This window comes from Nothoprocta perdicaria, unplaced genomic scaffold (assembly GCF_003342845.1).
Source record: "Nothoprocta perdicaria isolate Ctin4 unplaced genomic scaffold, notPer1 scaffold_79, whole genome shotgun sequence".
Lineage (NCBI taxonomy): Eukaryota > Metazoa > Chordata > Aves > Tinamiformes > Tinamidae > Nothoprocta > Nothoprocta perdicaria.
Window position 1 is genome coordinate 2,367,718 of NW_020456076.1, and position 24,165 is coordinate 2,391,882.

General features: G+C 36.6%; 1 protein-coding gene across 1 annotated transcript in view; it reads right to left on the reverse strand.

Moving 5' to 3' along the window:
* CPED1 (cadherin like and PC-esterase domain containing 1) overlaps positions 1–24,165 on the reverse strand; it is a 132,524-nt gene that overhangs the window by 96,729 nt on the left and 11,630 nt on the right. Inside the window, exons 2-4 of the mRNA XM_026051699.1 lie at positions 23,848–24,034; positions 3,334–3,440; positions 1,105–1,180 (exon numbers count right to left, since the gene is read on the reverse strand). Of these exons, the coding sequence (XP_025907484.1) occupies positions 1,105–1,180; positions 3,334–3,440; positions 23,848–24,034 (370 nt within the window). The remainder of the gene's footprint in view (positions 1–1,104; positions 1,181–3,333; positions 3,441–23,847; positions 24,035–24,165) is intronic.

Sequence of the window (24,165 nt, forward strand, 5' to 3'; positions counted from 1 at the left end):
CTACTTAATCCAAACTACTTGTCTAGGCTCCAATTACTATCCATGGGGAGACTACTTGTATAATTAGTTCCTCCAGAGAGTAATTTAAACCACTTATTTCAAAACAGTAATTTAGGACAAAATGAATCATTCTCTCAAGATGCCCCCCTTTCTCCACTGACCTTAAAGAAAGGCAAAACTGATTAGACAACTTCTAAATAGTTAAAACAAGATGTGACAAATCCTATCTTTATGTGACAAATATATATATATTTATATTTTTATATATATGTAAAAAAGGAAAAAAAACCCAAGAAAATTAGACTGAACAGCCTGCCTAACATGGCTAAAAGCTAAAGTACTTTACCAAAGTGTGGGAGGTTTGTTATCATGTTATTATCAACAAATCTTTCTTGTAAGCAATGTTTATATAGTGAAGTTAGGTCACAGATACAAAATAGCTCTGATGCTGGATATTTAGTGGTGTAAGTGGGATCAGAATGAATCTCTGAGTCTAAATAGATGTAACATGGTGCACAAGAGTTTTGTTCAGTTTCTGTTCAAGGCTGAATCTCACCCATAGAAAATTCGAATCCTCTGGCAACTGGCCCATAACCTTTAAACTCTTCTGGTGGATGATCTTAACATACAAAGGCTTTTTTTTTTATCAGTAAATTATGTCTGGATGGGAACCAAACTCCAGCTCCTACTTCTTCTCCATGCCATAACATTTTTGTAAAGCTGAGCAAACATATTACATCGAACCCATGACTTTATAGTATAAACACTAATACTAACACAAGATAGTCCAAAAGTAAGACACTAACAGTCTAATTTACTTCTATAGTATGCTAAATAATGCAGTATTTTACCCTGAAACTATTCTTACTGTACTATACTGAAACTATACTAACTGAACTCCACTATATCGAAGCTATACTAAATATAAATTATATGTAAATGGTATCTGAAATGGACCTCTTGTTCCATTTTTATTTTTTTTCTATGATTCCATGAACTCATAACTAAAAGTAAACAGGAAGTATAGGCCTGACTGTAATATGTCAAAGACTTCATATTAAGACTTTTACCATGTGTACAGATTTGAAGAAATTAGAAAGTTACCTGAAAAGGCTTTTGTTATCTCACATAGTCCTTCTTTTCTGCAAAGGAAATGCTGAATTTCTGGAAGTAGGTTTACCTGTACATAAGAAAGAAAAGCTTTAGATATTCATTCTTAAAACTGTTGAGAGCCTTCAATGGTGTCTAATTTATTAGGGAGAGACACCTCGTGAACATTTGTATCAGTATCAGGAGGGAATTACAATTTTTCCATTGTGGGATAATGAATTTAAAATATAAATTCTTCCTCCACTTCTATCACACAACAAGTTTCAGACTGATATCTCTCCTCCTCATCCCTCCTCTGCCTCCCTTCGTTTCCCCATGTCCTGCTGGTTACCAATCACTGTCTCTCACAGCATGGGAATGGTACATGGGGCACATCTGCAGTGGTGGGTGAGCCCAGGGCAAGTCCATGTTGCCTGTGATAGCTTGGGATGAGGGAAAGGAGCACACTGCAGGAGCAGCCAAGCTGTCTGCAGTTGCTCACAGCTTCATCAGGCTTCATCACCTTAGCCTGGCTCCATACCTGAGTTAAACTCTGCTCTTTGAATTTCTGTGCTTGGGCACAATGCTAAGGCAAACTAGACTCTACTATAAAGAATGGTGCTGCACTGCGGTATGTAGCATTACAGACAGTAACATTAGTCCAATACACAAGGTTATCTGGCTTAAGCCCCTGCTATACTTGTGTTCCTGAGGGGACCCAGACAATTCCTTCGATCACCTTGTATCTCTGTTTTCCATACAAGAAACTTCTGGATGTTGCGGAATGCTGTAAGAATTACTACACTGCAGATTATTGGAAGCAATAGAATGAGAAGCAAATGACTTGCAGAAGCCTGGGATGCTTTATTGTATGAACCACCTACAACCAAAGTACCTAAATTTTTAGCAAAGTGGAAATGCTGTAAAAATTTAATTTTGAATGCATTGAGGTACAGTGTCCTGCCCCAGGGGACTCCAATATGCTCCTAGCTCTAAGTACTACGGACATACAATCTTTTTCAATACTTTTGAATACAATACTTTTTGAATCCCTATGAATATGCTTTGAATTACATGACTTTAAAATAAACACCTGTATTTTTCCCAAACCTGCAGATCAGCCTGTATTTTGGGTCTTGCAGTAATTATATACATGTCATTTATACATAATGTATACATAATTTTCAAATATATTTACATATTCAAATATATTTACATATTCAAATATATTTACATATAAAATAATTTGCAAATATTTGCAATGTATTAAAATTATTTGAAATAGGAGCTGTAGTTTGGTCACCTGATTTCAAACAAAGACCTTAGTTTAAATGTCACATACATTTTCACAACCAGGTTAAAGTTCTTATTTAGGTATGTGAACATCTAAGTAATTTAAACTGTGCTCACAACATGCTCAAACAAGGAAAAGCAATCCCAAAAATACAAGTAAATTTTGGCACCACTGATGCTCTGGACAGTGAATAAGCTGACTGTTGTGCCAAAGCAGAGTCCAAATATCTCCTGTGAAGGTCCTGGATGAAGACATCAGTCTAGCTCACACATTATCAATTGTAGGAGCATTGTCACTACTTGGAGAGGTGCCTGAATTATGTTTACAAAGGAGTAAATACATTAGATGAAACTCAATAATGATATAAGTTGTGAAGCCTGAATTAGTCCAGCTTTATCTTCTGCCAAAGCTATTGTTCGGAAACAGTTCATACATTTTCTAGCTGTTTCCCCCCATTTCTAAATTTTCTTTTTCCAATGGGGTACTTGTTTAAATTTCCCCTGGTTTTGTAGCTCTCCTCTCTGCATGGCCTTCTATTTGAGGGCAGCCATTTGCAAAGCGGTTTGCACAGAAGCAAAAGTTCAAGTCGGAGAATAGTAAAACGTGATATTTAGCCATAAAAAAATTTATATTTATATTGAAATATATATATCCATATTATCAAAATATGTCCCCATAAGAAATTATTCCTGATATCTGGATATGATATTGGATCCTGAATCAATATCAATCCTGATCAATTGGATCCTGATATCAATATCCTGAATCTGGATATTGATATAAGTATTTTCTGTAGATAAAATTTGACAAAGCTTTTTATGGTTGTTTAAACCATATTGCTTCACTATAAAATCATCATCAGATACTCTTTTTTCTTATTGTGTGTGAGTGCTAATAATTTAGAATAGACCTATCTTCTCATGCTGACAAAGGAAAACATAATCGTGTACCTTCTGGAATAACTTTAGATGATGGAAGTCATCTATTTGAAAACAGCTACTACCATCGGATTTTCTGGAAGACAAGCAGATCAAAAGATCCCAAGAGCTCAGGTCACCTGCCAGAAAAGAAGAGAAGCTTACTGAAAGTTATCATACAACTCCTCTTTGAGCATAAAATGATTAGAGATAAATCCTAGGGAACAGCAACTTTCTGGAGATTTAAATTTATCAACAGTTGCACAGGTGGAGGAGGGAATAAAACACATATTCATACCACAGTTGAAACTTTGGTGATATACTTAAGTTTTTCACAGTTTACACTTCCTATTACACCCGTGGCATTTACTGATGCCTACTGATGTCCAGTCACCTGGAGTCTGGCCTGAGATAATAGCATTTAGAGATGAAAAAATTGAATAACATGATCCTGCTTTAGCTTGTTCCTGTTTCTGACCTCTCCAGCACATGCTTTTGTAGTGCAAATTCACAACATGCAGTGTGATCTTCTGAGCTCTCTTCAGTTGCTGAGAAGTGAATTTTTACAGGAAGCAATTTTAGTTTGAATTTGGCTGTAGCTGCTTCCTAAATATGAGATACTGGATTGCCAACTTCTAGAAACTGTCAACATGTGGAAATTAAGTTGCAATGAGAAAACAGCTATATTCATAGTCAATAAATCTTCTTTTTTGGACATAGAAAACAAGTCAGAGACAGAGGAAACAAATCGGAGTCAGAGGCAACTGTTTGAAGAAGAGTCAAAATTAAGTTGTACTGATAAAAACACATTATGCATTAGTAGATAAAAACAGGTCTAGGAGTTTGCCCGTACTGCTGCCTGTGATGCTTCGTGTAGTTTCAGACTAGTCTGATCAGCTACTTGATGCAGCAACTTTTTTCCTTCAGAATATAGTGATCTCGGTTAGCTGGAGATGGTGGCATTTCCAAAACAATTAACAGAATCACTGTATATGTTCAAGACACCATAAATAGATGCAATTAATGGGAAATCACACCAGTGACATGGCACCAGTTAGAAATAAAGCTGCCAAACAGAAAGGGCAGACAGAGAAGCTGTAAAGCATCTAAGTCAGGTTATAGCATTTAGTCATAACTCTCTTCAGGGTAGCTATCACAGTGATTGGTTGGTTGGTTCCTTTTCTCCAAGGTTAGAAAGATTGCATACATTTTATTTCATTTCTATGCTACCCATCTGTGGCACCTTTAATTTTATAAGATTACCCTCCAAATTTGGTCCCACTGACAGCTACAGAGATATTATTTTGGCTGATTTCCATCTCCAAAATGTAATTCTTTCCCATACTGATCCCAGTTCCAAACACCAGGCAGGCTGAGGATTCCACTTAAGGAGATTTAACACTCAATTTGCATTAAGTACAGTAATGAATGGCATGTGCAGAATAGATTCAGGATTAGGAAAATAACTAGCACCTTTTTAATGTTTGTAAGCAGCGCTACAAAAAGCTAGAGATAAATTTTTAATTATATTTTCCCCCTTACTCCGAATAATTCTTCAGTTTTATATTACAAGAATCAGTATTATTGGATAAAATTTCATTAAGTCATAAAAAATTTAAGCAAGGCAGACTTACTACATGCTCCCTTGTGAAACAAATAAAAAACTGCAGGTAGATATACAGGACATACCTAGCAGGTAAATATAACATTAAAAAATAAGCATGAGGAAATACTTCATTCTGGTGCAAAAGACTGACAGTGTTAATAATGTACTCAATGGTCCTGACCAGTCATGTAATTATCAGATAAGCAGGATATTATGCCTTTGACTGGTAAACACCTTTGACTAAATCATTTTAATTGCATATAAAGCACAATGTCTAGCTGTGTGCAAATTGAAAGGGTGTTGGAGGGAACTCATTTTTTCAGTAGTAGTTCATTTCCTTCCCTTGTTTATTGTTACACATCCTGGCCAGGGATGAATTTGACCCTTGACTCCAAAAGATACACTGCATTATATATCACTTGTCTGCAGGACACAACAGAATGATCGATATGAATGTACAATAGAAAAGAAAAGGAAAAAAAAAGGCTCAGACTTTGCTCATTTGCTGAACCAAAGCCCAGGAAGTAGAACAGTTAACTGCTAGGAACAAATTTTCAGTCCAGTCTGAATGCCTGCCATTATTTGTGTTTTCTATTTGGGGTAATTAGACGTCTACACAGTTATTTCAGTACAGAACAATCAGAACTGATACATGACTATTTATAGAAAACAGGAGACTTCCTATTAGTGAAACAATGTGCACCTAGTGCTGTCTTTCAGATTCATGCTGACTGAGTTTTCTGATTTCTATTTAAACATATCAATGCATTTTGAATCAGCAACAAAAAAGAGATGTTCTTGGAAAGCAAAAATGAGAGGCATATGTTCCAGCCGTTGTTTAATTCTGAAATAGGCTCTTTTGTGAGCAGATATAGCTTATAAATTGTCCACGTCATCTCCTACACAGTTTAGCTTTTTGAGGAAAATGAGCATCTCTGATCATGAGACCATGAGTCTGTCTCCCTTCTATAACTGTGATAATTATAAAACCATAAATCAGTAGAGAGGAATTGTTGGTAACATCACACATCCCAAGCAAAGCACCCCAAGGCATCATGCAGTGTATTTTAACAAAGGAGAAGATCCCTTTCACAGAGATCACACCTAAAGTAAAGCAAGACACAATGTGTGAGTTAGAACAATGCACAAAAAAAGAACAAAAGTGACAGTATTACAACAGCTGTATAGATAAACTTGATGTTTCAAAAAGCTTCAGAAATGATTAATGCAGAAACATTAATAATGGTCACATTACTCCTTCTTCTAATTATCATCTAGCAGTTAATTTCCTGCCGACTTCACACCAGAAGTGGGATTGGAGAGGATGTTTGAATTGGAACATTAAAATAGATACTTCATTTCTGAATAATTTTAAGCAGTACTATTTAATGAACTAACACTACAAATTTTTTGATTTTTTTTCCCCACATAAAGGGCTTCATCTGTGCTCACTGGGATTCTGTTTGCCCTATGCAGGTAGATCAATGGAGCCCAGCACATAGTTCTAGTAGACTACTACTGTGAAGATCCACCTCAGGAAAAGACTAATATGAAGACCCACCTCAGCAAATGGTGCTTCCTGCCTTGTGTTACTTCACATTTGCAGTAGACCAGAGTGGTAACTTGCGATGACAAATTTTAATTTTCTGTTCAGTCCCTGCACAGAATTACAGCTTATTATATAGGGAAGTGATTCTAGCACAGACAAGGACTATGCTAGAAGCAAGATATTTTTATTTGTCTCTCTTCTGCCAGCTCTTTTCTCCTCAGCTCCTCCCGAGTGACCCAAACTATCGTAGTGAAAGTGCGCTTTTGCTGATACAACTATCTCCATGAGAGGCATTAGCCAAGCTGAGTTACATCACTAAGAGATCATGTTCTCATTCATCAGATATACAGAAAAATCCAATGTAGATCTGGCTAATGTAGGCAGATTTGAACACATGCTTGTACAAGTGTAAAACGTGCAGCATCAGCTCATGTAGCTAACCTAGTGACATTATTGTATACATTGAGCCTAGAAATTTTCAAGCTATACTTTGGCAGCAAATACAGGAAGACCATAGGAAGTCATATACATTCGGTGTAACAATAGACAAAACAGAAACTTAAAACTTGGAGTAGGCTAATGTAGATGTCTTTTAGCTATGCTTTGCATTTCTGCTATGCAAAGTGTTTGTGCATCTGAGATGTGTTTCTCACGTATATCTGAGAATATCAACCTGAGTTGATATTCTGAGGATCACTACTATAATATACTCTAAGATAATAATCTAGTGTGACCACCTTGAATTGCTTTCACTCAAAAAGAGTCCAAGTATATACTATGCCATTCAAACAGAAATAACCCTCAATCATCAAGAAACTTTTATCGCTATAGTGTACAAATTATAATTCTAATCTAGATTCTAATGTTTTCATTGGCTTTTACACTGACTTGGTACTTGGAATCATCAAAATGTTTTATGGGGAAAAATATTTTAAAAGACAGCAATCTCAGGAGAAAAAAAACCATGTTTTATCAATAGTGGAAAATAGAAATGCGGAGAACAACCAAAACATCTAAAACTTGCTAAAAAAATCTACAAAGAGTTTCTGTGTTTTGAAATCATTAATCAAACTGAACAGTAAAAAGGAACAAATGGCTGTAGGATTTAGTGTTATTGTGTGTGCTTAGAGTGTTGAATGGATGAACCTCAAGTATTTTGGAAAGGAAAACAGATTTCTAAACTGAAGTAATCTTGTTTCTAAGTTTGAAATTATCATGTTATCCATATAAATTAAGGCCTCAGAAGCTGGATTTTGCAGGAAACCTCTCAGATATGTGCTAAGTATGCAACTATGTGGAGCTTTTAATCTCATATGTGCACACACAGAAAAATATCATTACTTATTATTTTTATGATATTTTTAAATATCATTATTTATGATATTTTATTATTTATTATATTTACTATTTATATATATTTATCATAAATAAATAGAATATTATTTATACATTTATTATAAATAGAAAAAATATTATTTATTATGATATTATTATAATTGAATGAAAATGTTCAGTTTTTATGACACTAATATAGACCATATTAGTTATATATCTATAACACTAAGCTTGAAATTTCTTTTTTTTCAGTATTAGCGTCACCATCCTGACTTTTTAAAAGAAAGAAGTCTGAAAATGTAATATAATCTTTATATCTTTAATATTTTCTGTACTTCATTCATTCTGGAAAATAAACACTTATCAGCTTTATTTCTATTTTAATTAGTAGATAATTTGAAATTTTGCACTCTCTTGTACCATCAACATCAAAACAATCAATTTATATGCACTTCAGGCCAAGAAGATGATAAGAAGCAGCCAGCACTTATTTATCAAGAACACACCATGTCAAACCAGTCTAATTTCTTTTGACAGAATAACTGACTTGATGGACAAATGGAGAAGAGTCATGATGAAACAGTTTTACTTTATTAAGTCTTTTGACACTGTTTCCATGCCACATATAATGTAACTTCTCAGCTATTTGAAAAATCAATTCTATTAGTGATTTTTTGAGCAGAATCTCAAAGGAATCCTCACTGTATGGTCACGTCTGTTCAATTCTTTCATCAATAAATTGAGTGATGGAATAGAAAGCATAGTTAACAAATGACACCAAGAGGAAATGTAAGCACTTTGGAAGCACTTTGATCAAACTTCAAAGGATTTTTTGATAAATTATCCAAATTCAACCTGAGGAAGTGACAAGTTCAAATTGCCATAATTTGGAAGGAGAAGACAGATGGACAGATACAAATAAATGATACTACAGAAAACTTTGCAGGAAAGCACCAGGTTCATAAACTGCTCACGAATCAACAGTATAATACCATTGCAAAGAAAGAGAAATAACTTTTGAGTTGTTATAAAAGATTTATTGAGATTGAAACTGCAGAGTTTCCCCCACTGGTACTGCAATTTGGTATTCCATGTTGCAACATATTCTGAAGAAAAAAGATGTTTTTCATTACAATCGTAATCTTGCAGACATTGAGAACTGCAAACAAACCTGAACATGACTGGTGTATACGAGGAGCAGGAGGAAATCATTCCGTTACAGCTGGTGCTGCTCATACCTCACCAGTAATACTGTACCCACTGTTGGAAAACATAGATCAGTACAGGACTACAAGACTGTAGTCTTTGGAACTTCTGTAGAACTGTAGAACTTTGGAACATCATAACTATGAATAAAGATCAAAAGAATTTGGATTTTGGGGGATTTCCTTCTCCAAAATGAAGTAAAGGTGACAGGAGATCATTCTGCTGAAGAATAAACTTTTAAATATCTTTTTTATAATTATTATTCCTGATCACTGAAGTTAGGACAGAAAGCAAACATATTGATTTGCAGATTTAAAAAAAAAAAAAAAAAAAAAAATAGATGTAATGATTATGTACTGGAGTAAGTTACTTCTGGAGGCTATAGAATCCCTGTCAAGGGAGATGTTGTGACATATACATTTCAGAGATATACTAGCATGTTTTTTTAAAAAAAGAAATCCCCTTCAGCTCTTTCCAGGCAACTCTGAACTGCTTGGGATGTGAAATGAAGGTTTTCATATACAAATATTCTTCCAAGCTCTGACATAGTAAACTTTTTTTTCAAATACATTTTGGGCATGCTGTGAAATCCTGATCTGTAAAGAAATGTATTCTGAATATGCTTCACCCTTGTGTGTCATGGCTCCTCTAGGTCTGTAGGAGAGAAACTCTGTGCTGAAGAAAGATAATGGAGGGAGCACAGATTAAAACGAGTTTGGTGAGGAGTCATTTACTTCTGGAGGTAGTTGCCTGTGCTCAGATCCAACTGTTTCCCTTAAAACAAGACTGAGCTTGAGGACCAGGATTCAGCCCTGCAACATGCTCAATTTACAGGGAGCCGATAGCTTGCTCCTCAAGAGTTGCTGTGAAAGAGCTACCAGGAGATGGCTGCTGAAAGACAACTACAGCTCCTTTGCTTGGCTCCACGCTAGGCTGGATTTTTTGCCTACCAGCATCCCAGGGCAGTACTGTAAGCTCTGAAATGCTTTTTGGGGATGTGAGAATTCTACACCTCTCATGATCTGAGCTTCACTGATAATGCTCCAGGGAAATATATCATTTAAAACCTATTTCTGGTTATAGCAGCTTGGCTGTCACACTTGTGCAGAGATTAGAATGCCATTTGTTGTTGGACTGAGTACTTTCTCTATGTTAACCACCCACCCTTTTAAATATTGTTAATATCACTGTCTCATTTTAAGGCTTTCCCTAGAGGAATGTCTCACATTCAGGTATGCAAGAATTATCCTCTTCAGTGTCTATTTGAGTCCTTCTACATTCTTCCAAGTAGTTTTCTTATCATGTGGCTCTTCATAGTAGACAATTATCAGAAATGTGAATTCACTGCCTCAACAATGGAGAAGTGACCATTATGCAAAAGGAAAATAGCATAGGAAAAGATAGTGAATTTTTTTATTATTTTATGTACTATTTTGGAGAGCAGCTGCTCATCTATCCATGCGCAATCCTCTTAGTGTTTTTTCATAGCATGCTCCATATGACTTGTTGAGACTGACTTGTTGAGACTGACAGTGCTCTTCCAGACCAGTAGCCACCTGTTTAACTAGCCAAACCAGGTTGAAACCTTTTAACAAATAAATTACAGTGAAGTATTATAAGTGTAAAAAAACTCCACTGTATGTATGAACTGAGCTTGTTTGACATAGTCAATTCATTCACAAAATATTCTGTATGCCTGTGTGTATGAGGAAGAGCCTCTTGGCTGCTAGTGAAAAGCTGTGGGAATCCTGAGGACACTCTCTATTCACCTCTCTTGAGGATGATCAAGGTTTTATTTTAGCTCAGCTGCCCTATCACTATGAGGATTTGAAGTGCCAAGGGAAGCATTCTTTGTAGAGGAGAGGCTGGCTTGAAGCAAGTGGAAGCAGTTTATTTACCAGGGCAGCTCACCTACCCCTGGACAGCTTAGCACAAAATGCTGCCCTGTGCTCTGCAATTAGCACAAAGTCACATTGGCGTTCAAGCTTTGGAAATGAAACAGTCATTCACTGCATCTCACCCACAAAAGCAGTGTATTTCTTGACTACTTTTGTACCTCTTCTGAAAATACTGCAATTATGTTAGATCTAACTTTGAATGGTGAAGCACAGTGCTTCTGCTCTCCTAAAAAAAAAAAAATAAAAGAAAAGTAAATAAAAGAAATGAGAAAGTTAGTTTGTTTCCTTAAAGCAGGGGAGGCTAGGCTGCAAGCTTGCCTTTCTTGTCAATCTAAAGCAGAAATTTTAAGAGTACACACGTAAACAATATAGCAAGCCAAGGGTTACCAAATTCTTCCAGAAGAACTGAAATTTGGAAAGGATGTTCTGCTTTTTCCACCTGGCCTCAGGCTACAGAACTCTCTGGGACCTACCTAACAAGTCTACCAAGTCTGTCATACTGGGCTAATTGCTAGCACAAGGCAAATGATTTTCTGTAAAAGAAGCAAAATACATCAACTGCAGACATAAATACAAGAATGGTGAAGAGACTGGAAAATCAATCTTACCCTATTTATTCCACATTCATCCATGCAATATATTAACAGTCCTCTCTGCAATCAAAAAATTACTCTGTTATCAAAAACAACTATGAAGGCATTTGCAGACCTTCACCGAATGATTTAAAGCAGTATCTTTCTTTTTTTTTTAAAGTTTATTCAACCTATGAATAAGTAGTTATCCTTAAAACATCAAAAGTAGTGCACAAAATAACTGCAATATTTTTAAACATTTTTTCTCTGCAATCAAAGAATGAACAGAATATCAAAATAAAGCAACTCAAGCGCAGTCAAAAGTCTGATTAGTCTGATTTGGGCAGAAGGGTATTGCAATATTTGTGAAAATGCAGTGAATGGTTCTTATTTTATTGAAGGGTGACTGATAGGCAAAAAATATACCTTTTGTGCCCAGTTTTGCCCTGTATAGTAATTCCTACAACCTATAGTTTTGTCATGAAATAACCTGTGAACTCCAGCTCTGAAAATATGCTATCAAAATATTTAGTGAGCTATAGAAGTGTTCAAAAGCAAACAAAAAGGCAAATATGTAGTCCTGAACCACTGGCAAACACATCAGAGAACTTCAAACACTCAAGCCTGTTATTCCACTTCCTCGCTTATGCTCAGCACTTTGGATACATCTTCAGATTACTCTGGTATGCTCTCCACACATGGGTACTTCCTGCACAGTCTCGGTAAGACTAAAGTCCAGTGCAATGTGCCTTGCTTTTATACAAGCCAAAAAGGCTTATATCCCTAGTTTCTCAAGGATACTCATGCAGCTGAGAGATATAGGGATAGGACTGGGAAGAATAAGTAAGCTCATGCAGAAGGTAACTATGAAGTTAAAGAAGTTATTACACATAAGCTCTGTTTGTTATAGGTGGTGGAAAGTTTGCAATGATGTCTGGCAATGGAAACAGAGTTTGGGGCTAAGCAAGAGAGATGGTGGCAAGTCACATACTGACCAAATAGAAGAAAACAACCACAGATTATTGCATGTTTATCCCGCCTCTGATATAATTCACATCACTTTTGAAGGACAGCTCAGTGAAAATGAGTGTGCAGATCACTTGCATCCTTAGATAAAAGACACAAAGGGAACTCATCTTTGCTCTGTGCTGGTGGGAAAGAGGAGGGCTCCATTCCCTGCTGGGAAGAAGGGCACAGCTCCGTGCTGCGGTAGAGGTGCAAAGGCCAGGAAGAAAGGAGAAATATTCCATTCCCATGTGGAAAAGGGAGAAAAACCACATGGCTTCATGCAGGGGGAGAACGAGGGTTCTCTGATCTCCAAGTTATGGAGGAGAAAATGAAAAAAAAAAGCTCAACTCTGATCTTTGCCAAGGAAAAAGACTGATACAATTCCCTTCGGATAATCCTTGTAGCTATTTGATCCAAGTTTTTTTTTTTTTTTTTTTTTTTTTTTTTTTTTTTTTTTTTTTTTTTTCTGACAGATAACTCAGGGGATTATATCTAGGAAAGAACTTAGCATCCCTGCTCTGTGCACCCTGAGGCAAAGTCATGTGAAAAAGCAGCACACAGTCATGAAATGGAAGGATGGAACACGAGCAAGTGAGTCAAAAGAAAGGCTCCAAGAGAACATTTCACAGCCTTAGTTCTTGACTCTGCTCTTTCATGCTGCTCTTTGTGCACCATACATGCCTGCTCTGATATTCACAGGGTTCTTCAAGATTTTCCACTTATTTTAAAGTAGCTTTATTTAAACTTCAAACAGCATAATGAAAAGTAGCAGGTTAAAGATGTCAGGTACTTACCTCTGTAGTTCACTGAAAAGAGTGACATAGGAATGAAAACAAACATATGCAGCAATAATAAAATCCACAGTGGGGATAGGAAAAACTCCACTTGGCTAGAATACAGTTGTAAGATGGATAACAGATACAGTGAATTAATGCAAAGTCATTAGAATTCAGAAATTCTAGTGCAACACTTTTGACTGGGTAAAACTCAGAAGAACACTGTATACACTGGATAGGAAAATGCAATTGATGATTGTGATCACAGGAGCTACCACAAAAATAAGGGGCATGAAGCTTCTTCCCCACCAAAATATGGCCAAGCCTGCTAGTCCTGCTACTCCTACTAGGCAGTCTTGATGTTTCAAGAATGAACACCTGACAAGTGGAAAGGGACGGAGGCTGGACAAGAGATTTAAGGTACAGATTTAAATACACATTTAAGACTCAGAAGAAGGGATTGCGCATGAAGAAGATGCCCCTGCCTGCAAACTGAGGAGCCTCATAAGAACATCCAAGAAACAGATAGTTTTGTTTATTTAACATACTATCTTATTTTAATTACAATATGCCAATTACAATGTTAAAAGCATGGTGTGTGATCTGCTGCAAGAAAAAATATATTTAAAAAAAAATCTGAATGGCAGCACTTGATCACTGCATTTATTGCACTCAGGCATTCTGTACCAGCATAAACTAATGATCTCTTAATACCTGAGAGGCAGGAAACCATCACAATCTTTCAAGGGAGAAACTCCGGAAGAAAGGCAACAGTTAAACTAAACAGTGCTGGCCTGGAACCATTTCTTCAGGTTGATGGTTTTCTTCTCCCTGGGTGGCCATGCAACACCCAGGCCCTGTATAGGCTCAGTCCAGTTACAGTTCCCAATACCTAGCAGAGATGAGGCCACCCTCATTTAGCAGAAAAGGGAATTTACATCCACGGACATGAACCACATTATGTCACTTGTCCCCAGGACCAAGGAATGGGCAGTTGGACACTGCCAGAGAAGCTATGTGATCCAATAATTAAGTGGTGGCTAATACAAAGGAAATTTCCAACACCCCATGGATACTATGCCATCTATCAGCACTTCTCACTTGGCACACTATGGGGAATTGGAAGTAGGTTATACAGACACACTATTGCAACTACCATGTCGCAACTGCGTGTTGACTGTCCACGGAACATGAACCCTAATGCAGATGTCAAAATTATTCCTCCAAAACATTAAAAAAAAAAGGTCAGACTTTTCACTGTTGAAAGTCAACAGAAAGAAAAGCAAAAACAAAAACAGGTTACTAGATCAGCAGAAAAATGTACACTGTGACACTTGGAATGTAAATCAGATGTTCTGTGGAACTGGGCAAAGACGAAAAACAAAAAAACTGCTGCTTTCTCCTACCTCATACATCATCCTATCATAAAGAGAGCAACTTAGGTTGCAGAGGGTAACTAATTTTTCTAGTCACTTTTTATAGCAGTACTTTCTTCAGGATAGTTCTGTTTTTTTCCTATTCTAAGATACTTCTCCAAAACTCTTTTTCTAAATCCATAACACTCCTACTGAAACGAAAAAGTGATTTACATGTGCCATATTCTGTGTATTTAAAGTCTCAGTTTTCAACCCTCTCTTTACAGAAAATTGCATAATATAATTATTCTTTGTTGGAGACTGCCTTCCAGAACCACCACAGTGATACCAGGCTTCACTATGCTTGCAAAAGTCAGATTGAGGATTGTTGTTTTTGAAAGTTGCTAGGAACTATCTGATGCACCACTGAAGAAATGTTTTAATAATATATCATTATTCTTGCTACACACTGAGGCTGTTAGTCTTCAAGTCCTACTATGTAGTTACTTCTAACTCAAATTCTTTCCATACTTTGTCCTACTGTCCTATTGTGAAAAATGGACAATGTTTTAACACCTGCCCAAAATGGCAGAAATCTTTTTTTTTTCTGTTTTCTTTTTAATAGTCAGAAAGGAGGCATCACTTCAGTGTTTGTTTTCTGTATGAAGTAACTTTTTTTCAGAAACCTGAAATCTACAGTAACAAACTGTTTTGGTTTCTAAGTCAGCGAAGCTTTATCTCTCTTCAACATCTGTGCAATGCAAACTAGGATTGCATCCAAAGGACAACCTCGGGGTCTAAGCAAGAGAATATTCAATATCCCATTGCAAAATCAGCTTTGAGGGAGTATAATAAACATCACAGGGGTAGATCATTGCCCCACAAGGGAAAGCTTTCCGCTTTATGAAAAATAAGCCACTGCATCAGGAATATGATGCATGAAACTTTCAGAAACCTATTCTAACCTGGGCTGGCTGCAGCACTTCTGATGTCTGGAACATTTTGGGGCTGCAGTATTCAGAAGAGCTGTCAGGCAGAAGCGGTTGCAGCTGGAGAATGCTGGAATCTGAATCTAGGACAGGAGTGCGCTAGCTGCAAATTACAGGAAAGGCCCATGTCATGTATAAACTTTTTTGCTATCTTTACCAGTAAAAGTCAGGGTGGCTAAAGTAAAAAAATACTGGGTTAGTTTTAGAGATATGTGAATGTCTCTACCTACAACAGGAGCATAATGATGAAAGACATGACACTTCTCACAGCTGATCAGGGCCCTGAGCCAGAGTTGAGCAAAAGAGCTCTCAGCAGCCAAAATACTGGGCAACCCTGATGCAAGTGTTCCTTAGACAGATGGTTCTGACAAGACTCCAGCAAGCTTCTGGCTAGACTTACTGTCATGCTCCCAGCACCTACATTAGTTTAGGAATAGATACATTTATTTATAAAGCAGAGTCTCTGCTGGAATCCTATTAAACCAGGATTAATTTCTTAAACAAAATGAGGGCAACATTGCAACATTTTAAAAATAACTTGAAGAAATCATTTTCTGCAGTTGTCTTCTTATCCCATCGGCTACATTTTCTAAATATGGCCTCAAATTACTTCTAAAGGATTTGCATACTTACAGTACATTATAAAACGCATATGCCTATTCCTTAATCCCTTGTGTTTCTTTAATTTCAGTAGAATCACACATTGTTGCTGCCTTTGGCCGACGTAACCATCTGCCTGGACACTGGTGTTTTTCAGATTCTATTAACATGACATAATTTATTCCAGCAAAGATTTAATTTTAGCTCACTGTGTAATCAAACAGCTAAAATATTTTAATTATTGTAAGTTCTAAGTCAGCCCAACAAATAGCACTCTCCATTGGACTGTATGTTCTGTTTATGTAACTAAAAAGAACTTTCAAAGTAACATATGTTTGGTAACTTTAAAACTAAATGCTATCTTTTCTTTTTAATTTGACAAAGTTCAGTGTCCTTAAACTTCTTTTTTTTTACCAAGTAAGAATCTTCCTTTCTCCAGCAAGAGTGTTTTTGAAACAGTGTTTTTAGTACAATTCTGTAGAAAACTTATTTTAACTATACAAAGTTTGTGTGCTTTTCTGTCAGCAAAGATGAATACGTTCTGTTAATAATTAGGAAGAAGAACACATATTGTTTAGAAAAACATATAATGCATTTAGATTCCCTAACAAGAAACAACAGCATCCCATTAGAGAACAGCATTTATTTGGATATGTCAGAAACACATCTGTGTTGTACTGAAACCAATGACGTTTATGGCATAAGGTTAGGCTTCTACTTTCAACTAATTGGCCACTAGCCAGACTTAATTGCTAAAAGCAAAATTAAAAAGTGACTGAAATGATGTATGATGTACGGTTTTGGTATACGTTCTTTCCTCAGAGTATCCTGGGCTTTCCTTTTATGGAACCTACTTAACAAACACATTAAATATTCTTGTAATTCATTGTGCTGTGAGGATCACCACATTTCTAAGTATTTTGCTTGTCTAGGAAATTCCTTGCTGAACGTGTGTGCGCACATACACAAACAAAAATGCTTCTGAAATGTGTATTTTACTTGTCAACGCTTTACACAGGACTGGAATGACATATATTTTGCTTTAGGAAACCAACCTATTTTGTATACTGTCAGCTACACATTTGTACCAGCATTCAACCAGAGATTTTTGTAAAATAAGTTACAGCTGCTAGATTCAAAGATATGCATAATGTAACCCACAAAATACTTTCTGGCCAGCTTCACCATTATTATTTTGCACAATATTTTAAAAGACGTATTTATGATAGAATGGATCTTGTGCTTTTGCTGGCTTGCTAAGATCTCCAGTCCTGCTTATTTAACCTTACCTCCACAGGGTTGTTTACACTTTGAAAACCTGATTTCAATTTTCTTTAATTTTCTCAGAGACTTTTGTATTTATAAAAGCCGAGCATCTAGTGACCTCTCTATTCCTGACATTTCCTTTACTCTCTGCTATGAAAAAGAACAAAAACCCCAGTGTCTCATTTCTGTTCCAAAAAAACTAAACTGCTTCCTTCAGTGGGTTGGTCCTTGTAATTGAAAATGGCAACCAGATGTTTACAGAACACACCAGCAATTTTCCTTGAGGCTTTTACTCTTTATAATTGTTTGCTAAAGTTAGTTGGATTTCATGGAAACTTGTCTAAAGCTGAAACAGCAAGTAGAGTCTCTTTTTAACTGTAATCTGGACAACAAAGGGGAAAAAAAAGTAAAGTTAGAGTTAATGCTACACACTCCAGTTAATGTATTTCAAATGCCACTCAATAAGAGAAGAGTTTTTTTTTTTTCTCTTAGAACTGTTTTTTATATACCATCAAACCAAAATTGTTTTTGTTTCAGAGAATACATTATTTACTCGGTGGCTGCTCAAAATTCGCCTGGCTGTACTGTAAGCACTAAAGACTTTATGATTCCTTCCCTTTTCCTCATACCTGTCAGGAATATTTTCTCACAGATTTGTACTTTGAGTATATTTTGCATTTTAAGAAGATGCTGTAAACCACGTATTTCTTATTACTCAGCTCAAGGCCTGAGTCACAGCTGATTTGTATCTGGAATCTCTCCATATCCTTTAGAAATCACAATGTTTTCCCTGTTCAGTTTATCTGCCTCATTTCCTCAAGGCCACTCATAGACTTAAGGAGGTCTGTGAGTCCATATTGTTATTTAGCAAGGCAACACGTTACACTTAATAATATCTATCTAATATTTAAAGACCTCTACGTATGAACAGTCCACAGTTCTAAGCACTATATTTGATTGCGTCACCCCTAGAAAAGTTTTGCTAATATCTAATCTATTTTTGTTCTTGCTCTATTGCTTCATGTCCTATTTACTAGGGCCATGAAGAATGGATTATTTCTCCCTGGCAGCAGACTTTTATCACATTTTACATTATCAAGAACCTCCACTCCTTTAGTCTTCTCAATATTTATATTCGCTTTAAAAACAGCAGTTCGGTGTCCTTCTGTTTTTATCCCCACCTCCAATTCTCACTACTTTTGCTGTTTTAGTATGTCCTGGAAAATGAAAAGTAAATACCTGACAGTGACTAGGCATGGCCTAGGGCCTCTGAAACCCATAGCTGTAGAGCTTATTCACTAAAATAATTAGCAGCCCTGAGGAAAGCATTGCTGGCTGCGTTTATGAAGTAGCACTTCTGCAAGTTCCTACCTTGCTGCTAGCCAGATGTCAGCAATTAAGCTGGTTCTTTGACTGCTTTAGCCTCTGGTTAAAAGTACGAATAGTCAGGAGTAGCAGAGGTGATACAATATGTTAGATAAACTGCATAAAGATTAACAGCAAGAAATGTGTTTCCACTCCTGTTCTGACAGCGAGTCATATGGCATGAGATAAGATTCAGCTTTTATCCTAATTTCTCCATCTCTAACCCTGGTGTAGTAATAATTGTCTGCCCTTTGGGTATATTGTGAATAGAAGTGGACAGACACAGATATTTTATCTCTGTGAAAAATGTAGATTTTGTTTTAAGAGCAGTTTTTTCAAAAGACAAAAAAAGAAAGTGATAAACCAAAATGAAAAAAAAAGAAGGGATACATCACACAAAAGTGATTTTGAAAATTCCTTTCTTTTGGAGAGGCAAGACAGATTTTTTATCATCTGTCTCTCCACAGCTTCTTCAGTCATAACAGCATCCAGCCACAGAAGGAAACCCTCAGCTAGCACCACTCTACGTGTGGTGAACACCTGTGACTGCTCTCTCACTACCTGCTCATGCTTCCTGACATTCCCCAAACAGATGATTTTTCAGATTTTCCCAGGAATCAATTGCTTGGCACAAGCAAGCAATGCAGAGCTATCCAGAGTGAGCCAGTGGTAGCCATATCTGCTATAATAATTCAACAATCCTCAAATCAGCATTTTGCAGCAAAATGAAAATGTTCAAGTTGCCCTAACAGTGAGGGATTATTCACTACCATTTCTATAGAAACAAAACCCAGGTATGCCATGAGAAACCATAGCATTAATGTCACCTTAAGTGCCAGATAGGTCTCTTGAACCTAGCATACAAAGAGCCAAGACTCATTTGGATTTGTTCAACCAAGTCTATTGTCTCACTTATTCCTTCCTGTTCTCAGAGCAACTCCACCCAACTCTGCTCCCACTGCTGCAAAAAGCCTGATCATCCTCATAGCTGCTGGAACCAGAGCTCAGTCCACACAGTGAAAGAACATAAACACAGTACATTCTTAAAATGATAGAGTAGAATAGACTTCAATGAAATCATGCTTAAAGATAGAAAAGAGAAAATAAATTTATATCTAATATTATTTGCAATATTTGTAAATTCAAACATATAGACAGAATAGGATCTTCATGGAACAATTTCAATGAATACAACATGGACCTGATATTGATTTCAGTTGAAATAAATATGAAGATTTATTGACCTGAGAGGTATATATTGACCAAAGTTAAGCTAGGTTCAATACTTATCTTATCAAACAGTAAATCACCAGAAAAAAACAAATCAATATATGCACTGTAACCATCCTTCAAAAGGTGTGCCTAGGATTTCATCTTCACTGGATGACACTGAAACTGCAAACAGAAGCCACTGTAAAGTTTGAATACTTTACTGTACTCTTCTAAAAATAGGAAATGATGCTATAAAATCAATACTGTGGAAACAGTATATGAAACAGTATATGATTCTTTTCTAAAGTCATCCACTGTAATTGCACCAACTTCTGGCAAGTTCTCCACATAATGTGGAGAGAGTATGGTACTCCAGGAAGGTTCAAACAGCAGAAAATAACTAGGAACAAATTACGTTGGGAGGGCAGAAATGCATTTTAGTCACATAAAGTTCTTAGAGTTGGAGGACTGTGTGAAAATGCTGGAATTCAAGAGTCACAGGGACCCACATGCTCCATTAATCTTTCCTGTGACCCCAGAAATGAGAGATTATCTCACTGGAAGGAAAAGTAAGAAGGCAAAAGACTGCATGTACCAAAATCTTTGGTACATTCTCTCCAGCATTTGCCACTCCAGGATGACTAAGGGTGCTCTGAAGCCAGACAGTTTATCCCACTCATCTCTGACAGTGCAGAACAGCTCTGTAACTTGTGAGGCTCAGCAGGGCAAGTCTCCCAGGAAAAAAACCTGGAGTTGTAGAGCTGTCCGGCTGCTCCTTCTAATCCTGTTATTCTTTTCGTTGAGACTATATGACATTTCTTTCCAATTCACTCTGAGGCTGGAACTTGTCTCAGATGCGATGCCTCTGCAAGAAGCTTCTCAAAGACAAGGAAGAAGGAAGGAACAAAACACCAGGAATGCCACCTTTTGCCTAACTGGAAAACAAAACTGTGCCATTTATAGAAGTCCTTGCTGTTTCAATTTGATATTTAGCTGACCAGCCATCATCTAACCTGATCTGAACTTCCTCTTTTACTATGGGCTTAACATACTGGGGATGCTCAGGCCTGAATGGATCTACTTCTAGCAGCAGCTTCATGTCCAAGGTGACAATCACAGCTCACCACAAAACTCGGTTATCCTGTCATCTGCAAATACAACAGTTCCACCTCCCTATCTCCTCCCCATCAGCAAAGCGAGATGTGTTAAACCTTGCAACAAAACTGCCTCATTTTTGGATACTGCAAAAGGAAGTTTCAAAGCCGCTCAGGGCTAAAGTAGATATCATCAGTCCATGGACTGTTCCTGCCATGTGGGATTAATTGCAAAGGAAGAGTGAAAGCAGAACTACTTTTGCTCAAGCAAAGCTGCTTAAGAATTTACTGACAAGACTCTTAGGCGTTGAATAATTTATATTTACTGCAGAAGGTATCTGTAAAGATTTTTCATAAGAAACCATAAACAACAATCCCTTTATGTGAAAAGAAAAAGGTATGTTTTGCCTTTTAGCCAAAAATTTTCCAGTTTTCAGAAATGAATAATTTTAGTTGGTCTATCAGAAGTGAAAATTTCCACTTAAGACTGTTTTCCTGATGTTTCTCCCTGTCGCCTGCAGCCCAGGTGTGGAGGATCATCTGGAAGATCAGGGTGCACTGCTGCCACACTTGGGTTTCAAATGCGAGCTCAATTGGTCCCCAAATTAATATTCAGCCAGAAAAAAAAAAAAAAAAGTCAGGAATGTTTTGTAATTTTTTTCCTCCACATAGGACTTCAATAAGACTCTTGGCTCACTGCCTTTCTAAACAAAAAAAAACCTTTAGAAATTTGAGTGAACTTTGAAATTGAGTGAGACAGACTGCACTACAACTGTACAAAAATAAAAGCACCAAATAGAGCAGCTAAAAAAACAAGTGAGAAGGAATGATTTTTTATAGATTTTTCACAACATTCATGATCTATGTTTCTCAGTCCATTATATACATCTTTTAATAGAAGCTACAAGGGGCATATTTTTTATAAATTATAGCATTCTATTAGGAAAATATTATGACAAAGCATAACTCAAAATACTCTTCTGCAAAGTATGGTGTATCACGTACTATACCATCCTGAATAGTAAAACCCATCATTTACTGGCAAAGAAAAATAACTTTGAGAATAACTTGTTTAGTTCTAAGAAAACATCATCAGCTTGGTATGCAGACATGCTCTTTTTTAAACATGACTTTAAAGCTAGGCACTTATATAACACCGAGAACAGTTTAAAGCAGACTTCTGTTGCCATGAAATGGAATCCATGGACTCTTACTCTTTACCTCAAACTGACCAGCATTTGATTTTTTTTCAATACATCTAACATATGCTGGAAGCTGTAGGATGTTCCTGGAAAATACATAAAACCTTTTTAGTAGGTTTTTTTTTTCATTACTGGAAAAATACTGCAGGAAGTACTGGTGCTGGCCTGTAAAATATCCACAGTTAACTTGATTTCTGCAGATGCAGTATTTGGAGAATATCAAATTGAGCTACAGAACATGAACCTGAGTTGTCCACTATATAAAACTTAACACACTGATTTTTTCCAAGTCCTAAGTGAATTTGGCATGCCCACTTCCTCAGCCAGTTGAACTAGAAGTACGTCAGGGATGGTGCATATGGTCTCTAGATATATTGCCTTTTCTCTGAAGCCCATCTGATACTAGCAGAGCCATCAGACATGCTGTGTCTTGTCACTTTGAGAGTCAACGTGGGTCACAGTAGGTCAGACCCACTGTGAGGGCCTCAAGACAAGAGGTTGTTGAGAGATGCTTGTGTAACCAAATTAAAATAATAGCGCTCAATATGAAGACAATTTGCTACTTTACAGAGCAGCCTGTCAAGAAAACTAAATGAACCTCATTTTCTTGAAGAAAGTTGAATTTGTGATGGAATTATGAGCATGCCAAATAATAATGTTTTTAATCTAGGAAAATACTGATACTGGTTAAAGCAAAAAGCAAAACTAATGTTTTCTGGTAATCCCAGGAATTTACTGAAGTAAAGTAGTGCCCTCTTTACTATGAGCAATAGCTAGCCACTTTTTTTCTGCCTTGCAGAGTTCAAAAAAGAAAAAAAAAGAATTAGATCAGTTTTGGTCCTTATCTCTGAGGTGTGCAACAGTGCTTAAACATACTCAGTGTATTAAGTGGTATTCAAAGCTCTGCTGTAAAGTTCCACAGAATGATTTTACATCTCAATGATACAGTCTCTTGTGCAAGAGAAAGTGTCATCAGCAGAAACTTTCAGATTTAGCTATATAGATAGAAACTCAGGAGGAAGTAAAAACATTCAGAAATTCCTCCAGCTTTTGCTGCAAGTGAAAAATGCACTTCTATATTGTGTTAACTGACATGCTCAGAATATACATTAGAAAAAAAAAATCAAAACATTATGCAAGCAAAAAGCCTACCTTTATGCATACAGCTTTGCTTTTAGAATGGAAAAGAGAAAGAACCAAACGCAGCAGATATTATGTCATATAATGCTCTACTAGAAATCACTGAGTGAATATATCAAATAAGCTGGTATGAGAAGTCATCAAGAACTAAACTGAACTGATTTGGTTTTCAGGACTAATTCAAAAAAAATTTAATAGGAGGAAATATCTAATGAAAGAATCTTTGCCAAAAACAAAAAGCTACGTAAGTGGGAAGGAACAGAATTTGGTTCACAACACATTGAGACTTCTTAAGTTTTAGCTTGGTGGCAGAACATTAGATCAATAGCTAACATTTAGTAATTAAAAAAAGAAGAAATCAACATCATCCTTACTGTGATTATGACCCTCATATTTGGGTGCTCCTGCCAGTCTCACGTTTTCAAGAACTGTGACTGTGTACCCATGTTGTGCCAGGATGCGCTGACAGATGCGACGCTCGGTTTTGCTGTGGGCAGGCGGAGCATACAGAACTGCTCTTCTGGTATGGCTTCCAAAGTACTGGAGAATGGAGTCCTCAATCTAACAGCAAACACAACACAAAGACAAGAGCTGTAAGATAAGATGCCTCCCAGAATTAGAATATATGGTTGTTATTTTTCACAAAAAGTGTTAGTAACTTCCTGTGACAACCTGGGAGATATTTATGGTAC